Source organism: Callorhinchus milii, unplaced genomic scaffold (assembly GCF_018977255.1).
Source record: "Callorhinchus milii isolate IMCB2004 unplaced genomic scaffold, IMCB_Cmil_1.0 Scaffold334, whole genome shotgun sequence".
NCBI lineage: Eukaryota > Metazoa > Chordata > Chondrichthyes > Chimaeriformes > Callorhinchidae > Callorhinchus > Callorhinchus milii.
Window position 1 is genome coordinate 1 of NW_024705075.1, and position 14,751 is coordinate 14,751.

The 14,751-nt window shown below is 44.0% G+C and overlaps 1 protein-coding gene across 1 annotated transcript in view; it reads right to left on the minus strand.

Moving 5' to 3' along the window:
- Positions 1-11: 11 nt before the first annotated feature.
- LOC121852037 (dual oxidase 1-like) overlaps positions 12-14,751 on the minus strand; it is a gene marked incomplete at its 3' end in the record, with an annotated part of 21,755 nt that continues 7,015 nt past the window's right edge. Inside the window, 19 exon segments of the mRNA XM_042346144.1 lie at positions 12-62; positions 495-622; positions 956-1,005; positions 1,143-1,242; positions 3,217-3,399; positions 3,402-3,446; positions 4,310-4,479; positions 6,227-6,299; positions 7,120-7,295; positions 7,473-7,566; positions 7,928-8,156; positions 8,363-8,551; positions 9,434-9,786; positions 10,485-10,598; positions 10,759-10,896; positions 11,866-11,984; positions 13,506-13,614; positions 13,617-13,680; positions 14,215-14,387. Coding sequence (XP_042202078.1) covers positions 12-62; positions 495-622; positions 956-1,005; positions 1,143-1,242; positions 3,217-3,399; positions 3,402-3,446; positions 4,310-4,479; positions 6,227-6,299; positions 7,120-7,295; positions 7,473-7,566; positions 7,928-8,156; positions 8,363-8,551; positions 9,434-9,786; positions 10,485-10,598; positions 10,759-10,896; positions 11,866-11,984; positions 13,506-13,614; positions 13,617-13,680; positions 14,215-14,387 — 2,558 coding nt within the window.

Sequence of the window (14,751 nt, forward strand, 5' to 3'; positions counted from 1 at the left end):
GGCAGAAAGTATATGTAGAACATAGGCTTCTGGATGAGGCCAACGCTGCCGTGCAGAATGGTCTGTGTCGGAAGGGCAAACAAGAAGAAATCAAATGTACAAGTGTGAGTATCAGCATTGCACACCAATGTAACAAGGTTGACAAAATAAAATAATGAAACCATCTACACTATGGGAACCTCATTTGCCAGTAAAAATATGATAATTTTTTTTTACCCTTCTATCTGGCAACAAAACTGACACCTTTTTACAAGGAGTCATGTTTGCATAGACCGCAATACCTGCAGTCATAATACAAACAAAAGAACATAACTCTGATAATGTGCACTGTCCTTGAAGTTGATTGGTCCACACCCGAGACAGCTTTCCTTAGAGCCTAGTCTTACATGGGTTTTGGCGTCATCTGGTCCAACCCATTCGCATGTTGGGTTACAATTCAAATTCATTATTGCATGCAACAAATGAGTCAATAGTTGAACGGAACAGCTTCCTACCAAAACATAGAGTAGGATGTACAGCTGGTGGGTTATCCAGAAGGCATTGAAGGTGTGACTGCGGGCAAAGCGGCTGGCGAATATGTACAGCACCGCAAGCACCGCCAGTATCAGCACACCTGTCATACCTGGCAGGGGATAAGTGATGGGACAGTGATCAGCACACTGATAAAAACAAGAAGAAAAAAATCCTCATTTACTTTAATACAAACATATTGTGTCACCTATGAACTAACTTACCCACGGACAAGGTACACGGAAAGGCCAGCTCAAAATGTTACTGGAAAATGTAATCACCAATTTATCCCAGAATTGAGCAATATCATTCAGCAATATGCAAGTGAGTTGTTTTGCATACTGTTGAATGCCCTATAAAAAAGCCTTTGAGATAAAAAGGTGTGTGTCTGCGAGCCGTGTAATGTAACACGGAAATAAGTGAGTCACCATCCTGGCAAACGTACCTGGTATTGTTTGAAAAAACCACCAGTAGAACTTTTTAGGCATCTCGGACCTAAGTTTCAAGATAGAAGCAGTTGCACAGCATTCATTGACGTGGCAAGCATAGCATCAAAAGGGCATGAAGTTAATAGAGTAAAAAAAAAATGAATTCATGAATGAAAAAACCCACATTGTAATTGCGAGCCTCACCCGTCATTGAAGAACACGTTTGGGAAGAGGCAGGACAGCACGCTGAGTGGCAGCACTGAAAAGTGGTACACGTTCACGACATGGCCAATGCTGTGCAGGACTAAGGATGAGACACGCAAAAAAAGCCATCAGATCAAATTGTGCACACTTCACAAATAGTATTACCACACAATGGAACCGTTAATATACACATAAAAAAGTGTATTTTGTTCAACCCGGGCCAAACGCAAGAGGCCAGGGTGTAGTCTCATTTTGTTCGAGTAACCTGGGTCGCCAGAACGACAAAAGTCAATGGGGGTAAAGTACAACAGCAATGACGCGAATAATGAAAACAAATCTGAGGTGAACCAACCGAATTAGAAATCGGCGCAAAAAAACAACCACATTTAAGGAGGAATCTAAAATTACTGCGCAAACATAAATCAATCTAGCGTAATGTGTGATACATTTCCCGCAGCAAACGTTCGCTTGGGTAATTTATTTTGATTGATTATTGTGCGTACAATGTGACAATTATTGTTGAAAAATATTGGAAAGCTAAACTTTTGTAAACATTCAAATTATCCAAATATGCTGACAAATCACAGTGTGAAAAAGCATATTGTCAATCTTGGAAGTAAACAGACAAGGATTCACGGACTCTATGAAGCTCAATATTCAGACTATATTTGCATATTGTGACTTGATACAATCCTACATAATTCAAATGAAGTGGCATGTTTCCTTGTGTTTGGCACTTATGCATTAATTTGTACACTGATATGAATCTGTGTGGTGGTGGTGGAATGAAATAAAAATGAAAATATACAGGTTTGTAAAGGTGAATGTCGTTTTTTCATGCTTTGTCGAAGTGTGCAATCATGGATAGGTCTGTTTTTTTCATTTGATTTTCTGCTATGTATCCAACATAATTTCACGAACAGAATTGCAGTTCACTTGGACGTTTGCTCTTTTTCCCTCTTCACCGAGCATTTGCTACGTGAAAATTTGGGTAAAGGTGCAGCCGTGCATCGACTTGCTCACGCCACTCCCGGCGAAAGGATGACCAACTAGAGGGAGCTCTGGAGAACCCTTCACTTTTAGCCTTCTCTTCCCTGATGGCCATACATCTTGGTGGGTCACTTGTCAACGTTCTTTATCCTGACTCCAACATAAAAGTCATGTTTAACACTGCATTCATCACGATACATTGTGGAAAAGTTGTAATATTAGACGCAAAAAAAATTCAATGTTTTTAGTTTTTTAGCCAGTATGCGGATAGCGCTGCATGCTTCAAGCAGATGTCTCCACGTATTTAAATTAATGGTGCTGATGTGGCCAGCGCATTGCTCAGCTTCCTTTGTCGCCTCAGTAGACAGTGCACCAAGTAACCGTCTCGATGTTTGACTGAATTCCCCCAGGAAGGTCTGGTCCACATTCAGATGTTCATTGATGTGATACATGACCAAGAACTACAAACAGGAAGCCAAAAAAGTCAGTGCCAAATAAAAACACCACACATACCCTGACTGCGATAGGCGTTTTTTTTTTTACAAAATCATATTATTTAAAAAACATCTTTATACCTGGTTAGCTGGCTGGCTGGCACGTGGGTGGTCAAGTGCGCACGGTAGTGACACCACACCTCGCACCACCACCCTCCATCCCGGCTGTGTATCCCGTATGAATTCAAGGACGTGCTAGCAGTATTTCAAATATGTTCAACTGAATCTTCGAAACACCACTGATTTCACCTTTCATAGCGTCACCCCCTCCGCAAGTCTACTTTAAGCGGATGCATGGAAGTGTCGATTTGAAATCTGTAAAACTCTTTGTCATACATTGGTAGGTTTTTTTTACTTGGGGGGGGGGGGGTGCTTAGGAGGTCCAGGAGTGCTGCTATTACATTTGTTTCCCTCTTTCACTCCCTTATTTATGCTTCGAATGCCCCATTCACCACCACACACCCAGTATACAAAGCAAGCACATCCACGTCTGGAAAGGTTTTGATTTCAAATCGGTTTGTTCATTCTGGTGTCATGTGCTTTATTGATTTGATGAAGAATAAAAATAAAAATACACTGCCTAAACTCACTGGACAGAATGACGGCGGTCATTGCGATGATTTTGTGAAATTCCACGGCCGAGTCGAACGGGATGTAGTGGTTGAGCGCCGTCTCGCGCAGCGCCGTGATGATGTTCCGGCACATGGTGAGGAGGATGAACGAGTAGCAGAATGAAATCCCGGCCGCCGTGCCGCGCGACAGGATGATCCCGCCTCCGTCACCTGCCGGATCCCAAAGTGCTCTGCACCAACTGCGTAATCTACGGTAGAAAGGCAGGTGGAATCAGTAACAGCAAAAAAAAAATCAACGAATGAAATGAACGTTTCGCAGCTAATATCAAAGCCAAAGTGGCCCTTGCCCAAATGAGCATGGGGGACAGTGCTCATATCCAATGGTGGTCCTGAGTCAAGTGGTCCATGAAGGAGCCAACACTTTGAGGTGTTTTTGAAGTCGCAACCTTCTGCCTCTGAGACGAGCGCCGTTGCACAGGTTTTGTTTGAGTTCTCCGACGTGTGTTCGTGTTGTACCACTTTGTTGTTTGGCACGATGTCCTACGTCTCGCTCCGCATGCCGGGAGCTTCTTATGGATTCAGTAGCTCAAAGGAAGCTGCCAGCACGTGGAACCGAACTTCATTCGTCATGCCGGACAACACAAGCACTCTGCCCAAAGCATCAGCGCGTGATAGCAGTAAAAAAACAAAGGTCAAAATGTTTCCATGCTCGATGTGCCAATGCTCGTTGCTGTTATACACCCTGAGGACTTGGTGGAAACCTTACATGGCAGCAAGTGTTTAAATATTCAAATCGTCATGCACCATCATTGGCCAACACTTCAATCCACTGCTGGATGAAGACTGTTCAAGCCACTGCGAGTTGAAGGCCTCCCAAGCCATCACCACCATCTCATACAGCCCTGCGATGTAACAATTCACCGAGCGCCTGCACGCACGAGCTGGCCTCATCGCTCCATCTCGGCGGAAAGCATCCATATGCCTCCGGCCATCTATCTTTCTCCAACAACATTTTTTGATATTCTCCTGTAAGAAAAAATCGGGGGGGGGGGTGCGGTGGGGGGTAGTTGTTGAATTTTTTTAATTGATCTCGAATGCCAATGTGACTTACAGTAGGCGCGCTCGACCATGACGCCGGCCATGATTCCGTAGAAGATGACCACGCAGAAGATGTGGCGGCGGTAGTTTTCCACGTAGCGCTTGACGGCCTGCATCGACTGCCCCAGCTTGCTTCGATTGTAGTGTTGACGCCGGGCTTCTGTAAACAAGCGACCTCGCGGGCTGTTCGTGCCGTAACAGGGAAACGGGGAGTAAAATTATTTATTCGCAAAGGCCGACAAAGCCTTTCTTGCGGAGGCAAATGGTTATTAATTTTTCTCTCAAATGCATGCTCGGGTTGCACCGCTCCCTACGCAGGGAGCTACTTCATTCAGTTCCTGAAATTCCCAGAATGTGGAGCAAAACGTTAGACGTCGTGCCGAACACAACCCAAAGACATGTACGAGTATATCTTATCTTCTTCTTGGTTCTTTCGGTAAAGTCACGTAGAAGGGAAGTAATAAAATAATTAAAATAAAACATAATAAAATATTATATTATTTTATTATATTATTTTATTATGTTTTATTTGTATTATTTTATTACTTCCCTTCTACGTGACTTTACCGAAAGAATCAAGAAGATTAATCCCTGCAGTCACGAAAGCTTTAAATCGAAATATATCTTATCTTCTTTTTTATTATGTTTTATTTTTATTATTTTATTATTTCCCTTCTACGTGACTTTACCGAAAGAACCAAGAAGATGAATCCCTGCAGTCACGAAAGCTTTAAATCGAAGAGTATATCTTAATTGTATGATATCGTTAAGAATGAGGGCATCAGTTTCACTCACTGTCTGTGCGAAGACTCTGCGGGCTTCTCATCTTGTTTACCAGCGACTCTCCCAGCATTAGAACTGATGGGTTAACACGCACGCACACACACAAATGAAGCACATTTTGCATATGAAGCATATATGTATTTCATATATGTGTATTCCATATACAGCACTTGGGGATGACATGACTGAACTAATACCATAACAAGACTTATTTATTTTATCACGAGTGAAAAGGGCAAGCTACACTTAAACTTGTAACAGTGTACCGCTGCTTGTATGAGAATTGGACAGTGTTTGCAATCTCTATCAGTCTTCAACTAGCAGTGGAAATTCAGATATTTGCATGGCAGAAGCCAGTCTTACCAACTTGATACTGATTTTATTGACACTGAAGAGATGTGCAACTCAGTTGACCACCAACTGTAAATTGAGTTAGCAACTCTTTATATCGTGAGTTGAGTGATTTCTCTTTTTTTGACAGTGCTACCTGGCCTGATATTTAGATAATATAAAAAACATCTTTAAAAAAGTAAATTATTTGCATAACTTTAGAGTGAATGACTCCTTTTAGTGGAAGGATTTTGTTGTTCAACAAGTCACTTTGTTCGGTGTCTGCTGTTGTTTCCTCCGTATGCAAAAAGATTAAACGTTCGGTGGGATCTGGCCGCCTGTGTTTCTGCAAAAGCACTCCGGCATATCATGTGTGTGTTCCAAGAGCAATTCAAGCGAATACACACTGTTGCTTTTGGCAAGTGCCTGCCAGTCACACGCTACCAGTTTGTATACTTTTCCGAATTCTACACTCATCCAAGTAGACTTTTCCGCACCGGTGCGCCCTTCTGGGTTTTCAACTATTTTCTTTTCCAGTTTCCCTTTTTGACCGCGTTAAAAGCCCTCCGTTCCACCCACCCCTTAACTCCGACACTGTAACAACCATGCAAAGCACCGAACGGTTTGAGAAACGATGTTAATGGATCCATGGTAAGTAAAGTTGGGGGGGTTGGGGGGGTGGGGGGGCACACTGGATGTGCAGGCCTAAATGCCCCCACAAGCGGCTCTGCGGGAGCGAGCGCGATTTCTCGAGAAGTCAAGTGCCGTGACGGCATTTAATTATTTATTTATTAACGCGAGCGACCTCGCGATTTACCCATCGTGCGATTTGCGATGATGGATGAAGGAGATGGTGTGCTCGATTCTCTTTGTCTTTGGCACGTGCATCCCTGTAAACAATGCAAGCAAATCTGGGTGAACACAATAGCCTATGCGAAATGAAGCATATGTGACGTTGTTTAAACACCAGGTTAACGTGTTGAAAATTTGTGTAATGTAGATACGTGTATACAGATTAATGTAGGCCATTTCTTAGCAACATGTACAAAAAATATATGACACCCTAATGAATTTGTATTGAAAGTGCATTCTCAGTTTACCTGTTATATATCTTGTATATTTAATTAATATGCTCTATTTAAGAATGGCAGCAAATTCACTATTTAATTCTATATTTGCATATTTCCATCGAGCAATATGCAGCACAATTGTAGGTTATTATATTCGTTCCAATGATACACAATAGCGCGGTGCGAATGAAGTTCAACAAAGACAAAGATCCCCCGTATAGCCTTAACAGACTGTAGGGGCAAGTGCCGTTAGCGAGCACCTGTGAAGGCCGGAACGGTACACGAGGGGGTGGGTGGCCAGCACCACGCCCGACCGCCTTTGTCTCCCCAGCGGCGATGTATACACACCGCACCAGGTACTAATTTGAGGCTGAATCGACCTAGGGGAGGCCCTGGACCGGTTCAGATAATCGTCACTGTTGTTGGCCGTGAGCGGGAATCGAACCCGGGTCGCCAGGTTCATAGCTTAGCACGCTAACCGCTACACTACCGCTTCAACACACACACACATACATTTTTGTTCAAACTGGAACAAAAAAAACCCAACGTGGTTTCTTAATGCTTAAGTGATCGTATGCTATTCCACTTCCCCCCAGAGTGCACCCTGACTGAGTGGCGAGTGGTGGCTTCGCTTCTGTACCAGCGACGTGGATTTGCAGGTTGCTGGCATCATGGTAGTGCTCATTCAAGAGCTTGTGCAGGTCCTGCCACGTGAATTCTGTTTTGCCGTTGAGGCCGTACTCGCTGCACACCGACTCCATGATGCTGTCCTCCTCCTCCTTTGGCAAACTGTAATCGGACAACTCCAGAAACGACCTACGTTACCACCCCGTAGACAAAGGAAAGAAAAAGAAACGTGAGAAAGTTAGCATTTGTGCTCATTGTGAATGGAGAAACTAGGCTCATTACTAGTGAGGTGAGTTATGAAAAAGAGAGTTTATGTGTCTCATATGGATGTGTGCGTGCGCGCACACGCATACTCTGGCTTACGACCTAAGCATAGTTTCAAATTCTTCCTTCGTCATGCAGCCAGTTTGGCTGACTTCGTACATACGGAACATCAGCTTAGATTTGGCCTCAGCAGTTCCTGGTCACGGGAAAAGACAAGTTATTTGTCTGTATGCAAACACATTGGTAAGCAGTGATTATAAAGTTGAATGGTCAACACTCTGATGTGCTTTCAGGTTGTACCACATGTTGCATGTTGCACGATGTCTGACATTTCTCTCCACACTCTGGGAGCTTCTTCAGAAACTCATAGTGAGTGGGAGCGCAAAACGTACGACATCATTCAAAGCAATGCAGTACAACCTAAAACACAAACACACATACATCGGAGAGCTATAGAGCACAACGACGGAAACTGACACAACATTCACAGTCGATGCCGTTCATCAATTTCACCGCACTTTAAAAAAAAATGTGTAACCTCAGTTGCAAGGTCTTACCTTTGATGAAGACTAGCAGCACGCTTAGAAGCTCGCTGAAGCACAGGTAGCCATTCTTGTCTCCATCCGCCAGACGAAACATGTGTTGCAGGAAAGTAGAGTCGGGTTTAAGGCCTAACAAGTCCCCAAGCTCACTGGGGGACAGCTCACACTTCACAGGTGATTCGTTCATCGGCTCGGCGCTCACATTCAGCTCGTCTTGTGGTCCAAATGATTCAATCTGCAAAACCTGCCACATCCAATACAATGATTTGCTGGTGATCTCTCTGTAGGTGTGGATTTCGATATTCTATGAAATATCTCCTGTGACATATATATATACAAGCTAAACAAGATCTGGTTTATTTGGTGCATTTTATTAATTGCATATTTCATTTCGATGGAAAAATGTGATAAAAAAAACGTTTACATCACAGCAATAAATTATAATAATACCGTTGCAAAGATCTTTCTGAAGTATGTCTCCAGTATGAGTTGCCGTTGCTCTTTTGTAACTGCATTCATGAGCAGGAACTTTTCATTGCCACCGGATTTGGAAATGAAGTGACGCTCAAATTGTCTTAAGAATGTATCCAAATCTTCTTGAAATCTAGTTCGCTGTAAATCGGAATCAAAAAACAGAACCTGTGGAAGACAGAAAAAAGTTAATATTTCGAACACAGGTATAAAAAAAAATTACTGGATGTGATGACCTCTTGCCCTTCTCCATAAGTATATGGCAGTGAATAGCATATATTTTGGCTATAATAGTGCTCAATTAAATGTATCCATGTATCTTGATTTGAATCTTGATTTGAAGCTTGAACTTCTTTCGCACCATACGTAGCTAACCGTGCTAATCGGAGGTGGCCTACATTTTCACATTCATGACCACAGAACGAAGGAGCAAAGAGTAGAGTCAGCATTTTGACCACTGGTTCAGGAATCTTCAATGAAGATTCGGGACATGCTGCACTTGTTCCGGCAGAGAAAACACGTTTTTTTCTATTTTAACCCAACAGTGTGCTTAACATAAGCTTAAGGCAATCCTTGCAAAGGCAGTTGGTGTACAACACACCGGTAGACCTCTGATGAGCACGGTTAGCTACGCACGGTACAAAATAAGTTAAACATAAATTTCGATTAAAAGCTTTCGTGACTGCAGGGATTCATCTTCTTGGTTCTTTCGGTAAAGTCACGTAGAAGGGAAATAATAAAATAATAAAAATAAAACATCATAAAATTTTATTATGTTAAAACATAATAAAATGTATGTTAAAACATAATAAAATTATGTAATGTTTTGTTTTATTATTTTATTATTTCCCTTCTACGTGACTTTACCGAAAGAACAAGAAGAATAATAATAAAATAATAAAAATAAAACATCATAAAATTTTATTATGTTAAAACATAATAAAATTTATGTTAAAACATAATACAATTTTATTATGTTTTCTTTTTATTATTTTATTATTTCCCTTCTACGTGACTTTACCGAAAGAACCAAGAAGAAGTTAAACACACGTGCATACATTGAGGCGGTGACACATATCGTGCGCGGTATCGCACACTCGTAACGGCATTGGCCCTTGACCTCTTGACGGTGCACGGCACAACGCCGGTGCGCAGCACGCCAGGTGACGTCACGGTGCGGTGCTGCTGCTGCTGCTGCCTCACCAGGTCGTACTCTTTGGGCACGTGCACCAGCAGCAGGTTGCCCCTGTCACTGGCGGAGAGCAGTTCCACGCCCGACAGGGCCTTCACCTCGAGGCTGCGCAGCAGGGCCCCGGCGCAGTCCAGCACCTTGATGGAGCCCGCGTCGTCGAACCTCAACCGCACGTCCCGCAGGGGTTCCTTCTTGCCCTGCCATTCGCTGGCTGATAGACGCAATGCATTTGCACTGAAGGTAAAAGGTGCAGCCTTGCAATTGCTCGCTCACGCCACTGCTGGCAGAAGGGCCTCCATTGGAGGGCGCTCTAGAGAGCCCCTCGAGAGGGCATTTGTACTGTATGTTGTATCTTTTTTAACTAACCTCTCATTGACAATTCATTGGTATTTCAAATTGCAAGTGCCTTTCACATTAATTTTCAGCCAAAACACGTGATTAAGTTTGAGAGGATACTACCCAAATAATGTATGGCTCTGTGAATTATTTTTTTCCGGCTGCCTACCTCAAATGAATACAAAGGATATCCCACACGTTCATGCGGTACCTATAATTGCTTTAGGCTGCAGGGAAGCTCCATTATATCGTTGGCCAACATTTTCATATTCATGACCAAAGGACAAAAGATTCAGCATTGTGCTCATAGATTCCTGGTTGAACATTCACATAGTAACCACAGCTATTCTATTTTCCCAGAAGTCCTCATACCAAAATGGAAAATGGCATTGTGAAAGCACATCGTGGTTTAAAGCAACAACAATTGCCATATGAGGCATGTAACAAGTCACGCACTCACCCAGGCACAATTAATCAGGGCCAGAGCATAGTGTTATATGGTGTTGCATATTTACATCTTTGTTACCTGCTCCATGTAGACCCCTTTCCAAAGTGTAACGTTCAATTCCTTACCATGAATTCCATCTGCTCCGGGCTTCTTTCCCGTCTTCAGCTGCTGCTGATCTTTCATTTTTTCAAAGCTTTTCTTCCGTTGGCGCGACACGATGCACAACACTAAAATGCACACTGTTAAAAGAAACACAAAAATATTCACCACAGATCGGTACTTGGGAGATATCTTACCTTTACACACGTGTACAGTCCGGTTCTCAGGACCAGTTCGAACATCACCCGCCACTGTGCATCGTTACCATTCTATAGGGCCAGGCCTCGGTTTTTTACGTACCTACAGGCAGCAGCAGAAGCGCCACGATGGTGGCTGCGAAGCTGCCCGTACTTCCTGAGAAATAGTCGATGGTCTCCGGGGGCGTGCACGGCTCCAGGTCGCTCAGGGCGAGCTGCTTGGGCTGCTGGCAAGGGTTTCCTAACACACAATGAATTGGAGAAAAGCAGAAATTACGAAAATATGCATTTGTCCATGCGAGCCTTACTGAGCCTAAAGATTTGGCATTTTTTCAGGAGGGGTATTGCTTGGTGGGATACTGCAAATGGTTAGCACACTTGACGTGCATTCCAAGAGGTTACTTGTTTGATCTCTTGGTTGTGGCACTTGAAACAATGGTGCACGTTTCATGAATCCTCCCAGCCTGTGTCCACCCAGCAGTGGAGAGGAGTCTACGAGAGTCAGTAAGATCTGTACGACGCGTGTTGGAGGGGTGAAGTGTGGGTGGCCAGTGTGAAAGAGTAGGCCAAATACCCTTTTAGAGGGGCTCTCTAGAGCTCCCTCTAGTGGGAGCCCTTCTGCCAAGTGGCAACAGCAAGACATTACAGGGTTACTCCTTTAATAATTGTTCTTTTGTTTGGGACGAGTTGCCAATTTATTGAATATTTCCGTCACTATTTGTGAACAGTAAGTGCAATGCCTGCAAGTACGTGGGCAGAACACTCAAGCGCCAGACAGGTAAGTTATTAACCCACTTGCTGCGCTGCCTCCTACAAATCCTTCATTCACCTTACGGTAAAGTCTTTTGCAAACATTTTTTTAAGGTAGAGAATATTATTCCAAGGCTAGCACACAAAAGCAATGGAACACTTAATAGAGAAAAATCAACCGCTGTGCCGGACACCTGCGCTTCCACATCTACGCTCCCCCATCGTCACCAAAAACCGCAGCGACCAGCAAGGTGAAGCATATTGAATTAACCCCCACTACCCGCACAATGTGGGGAGTGAAACCGACAAAGATCTGTGCAAGTGGAGTAGTTGCGGTGACTGCGTTGCACCATTGTACTGTTAATTTTTTGGTTTCCTACACGGTCGGTGGGTTTGCCCTCCAATTCATCTATAGCCCCACTCGATGGCAAAGCGCATCGGACCTCTCGGTCGGCCTCACCAGCTCTCCAGAAGAACACTTCATCCTGGATGGTGCGGTTATTGACCCTCATCACGGCTTGCAGGACACTCGAGAATTTCGTCCTTCGAACAGCTTCCACGTCCGACTTCGTGAACATCCTGAACGGCAAAAGGAGGTTCCCCGTAGTAGACACGTTTCATCATCACCCTCGTTATCGTCGTCATCATCATCATAAGCCATGGTCAATCCACTGCTGGATTAAGGCCTATCCCAAGCTGCCACCATGTCACGTTTCAACACGCCACAAATGAAATGAGAAGGCATGTAAAGATTCATTGCTCTCACCAATTCGATCAATTCTTACGATTCGATTTTTTTTTTTAGATTGCGATGAACGTCGCGCCTCGAGTCGTTCACTACGAATCGAGTGACCTCATTGCTTCCGACGCACACACAGAGTCGAAAATAAGGGCTGCTTGCTTCTCACATTGCACAATTCGGTGCATGTAGGGTGAGAGTAAGAACAGAACATGGCTCGATGAATCCTATCGCATTCAATCAATCGATCTGGATTTTACGTGTCAATATCGCCCTCAATAAATTAGGCATGCCTGCACATTGCAGCAGAATGGCGACGATGAGCACGGTTGGCTACGTTCGGTTCAAAAGACTTTTGATTTAAAGCTTCTTTCGTGACTGCAGGGATTCATCTTCTGGGTTTTTTCGGTAAAGTCACGTAGAAGGGGAGTAATAAAATAATAAAAATAAAACATAATAAAATAATTCTCACGACGTTTCGGCCACAACGCAAGCAGCCGTCCTCAGGTGGAGAACAGGTCTGTCGAGGCGACAGCGTCTGAATGTGCTGTCGCCTCGACAGACCTGGTTTTCACCTGAGGACGGCTGCTTGCGTTGTGGCCGAAACGTCGTGAGAATTATTTTATTATGTTTTATTTTTATTATTTTATTACTCCCTTCTACGTGACTTTACCGAAAGAACCAAGAAGATGGGTTCAAAACGACGTTCAACGTACAAACAAACATAGAGCAACAGGAATGAGAAAAGAAACGCGTCATGCCCGCAGCGGCTAACACCGACTGAGCAAAGTAAATTACAACCGAGCGGAAAATAAAGTGCAACAGTGTGCGATGAACAACATGAGAAATGTAAGTAGCAAATAAAAATAAGTAAACAGACAAGTTTTTATTTGAAGCGTTCGTTTTTTTATGAGACGGTGCCTGAAGGTGAAAGTATTCCCTTAATCTTCAGAATATTTTATCGAGCAATTTTTCCACGCATTGTTGCTGCGCGATCACATACAGAAGCACACTGCACGTGCGGCATGATGTATAGTTAAAACATAGTGCATTATACATACAAAGGGACAATCAATAATTGTATAAAATACCACAATGCATTATAATTCTACATGCAAATGTGGAAAATCTTTCACCGCGGCATTCTGCAGGTCTGTACGCGGCCTACTGGCAATACAAGTGCCTGCCAACAGTTGCACAAATACTATCTTTTTTAATCGCATATCAATTCCATCAGTGGCACTTCACTTGTATTCGAACACGAGTTGTTGTGTTTCAATGGCAATCAGTGGGTTACAGCGCCATTGCAAGAAACTTGGAACTCAATGAGCAGTAAACGAGCACGAGTAGAAGCACCTCACCCGTTGTTGGTGTTCTCAAACCAGAAGCGGTCCCCGTCGCGGATGCGCTCAAACTGGTCGACGAGAATGCGCGAGAACAGGGGCCCAGGCCCCCCCTGGCACTCCAGAGCCCCCCCGGCCACAGCTCCAGCCGGGAGATGTCACCGTTATAGACCTGCTTCAGTCGCTCGATAACCTGATAAAAGACAAAGATCCCCTGTTTAGCACCGATAGACTGTTGGGGCAAGCGCTGTTAGCGAGCACCTGTGAAGGCCGGCACGGCACCCGAGGGATGGGGCGACCAGCACCACGCCCGGTCGCCTTTGTCTCCCAAGTGACAATGTTTACACACAGCACCAGGTACTGATCTGAGGTTGAGTCGACCTCGGGGAGGCTCAGGACCAGTTCAAATATTTGCCACTATTATTGGTCATGAACGGGAACCGAGCTCAGCGCAGTGTGCTAACCATTGCGCTGCGGCTTTCCATCTATACAAACACACATACATACACAAATACACAAAGATGTCATCAACATCAGACACTCCATCATCTTGTACACACATAGAGACACTCAACCACTTACTGCTATAGGCTCGATCACGTAGGATAACTTTCCTGAATGTTATAATGCACTCTGACCCGAGTTGAGGACAGAGCTAATGTACATATACTTTCATTGTTCTTGAGAAAACGTTAAAAAGGTTGCGCAAGACCGCACATCGACGTACCTCTGGATTTCTTTGACTAAGCGTGGGATTGATATCTTCCCACTTGGTGATTGGGTCCAAGTTCATGGCTTTCCGCATATTAACGTAACTGGGCAATCCGTGGTCCCGTCCACGTTGGATGTTAATGGCCATGAGGTCCAGCCGGGAAGCCTTCATAGGGCCGTACATGCTGTCTGTAGCAAGCAATGGGGAAAAGGCACGCGTGCAACGATTGTAATGGATTCTAGATTTGAAGCTTTCGTGACAGCAAGAATTCATACTCTTAGTTTTTTCGGTAAAGTCACGTAGGTAAAAAATGAAATTAAAATTAATAAAAATAAAATAATAAAATTCACGACGTTTCGGAGGCAACACAAGTCTCCATCATCAGGTGGGACCATCACAGCCAGAATTGCTGTTTCAAGTGAGGCAGGGATTCCAAGATGCCCCCCCTCCTCCCCCTTAACTTGTATTTAAGAACTTGCATCTTGGAATCCCTGCCTCACTTGATACAGCAAATCTGGCTGTGACGGTCTCACCTGATGACGGAGACTTGTG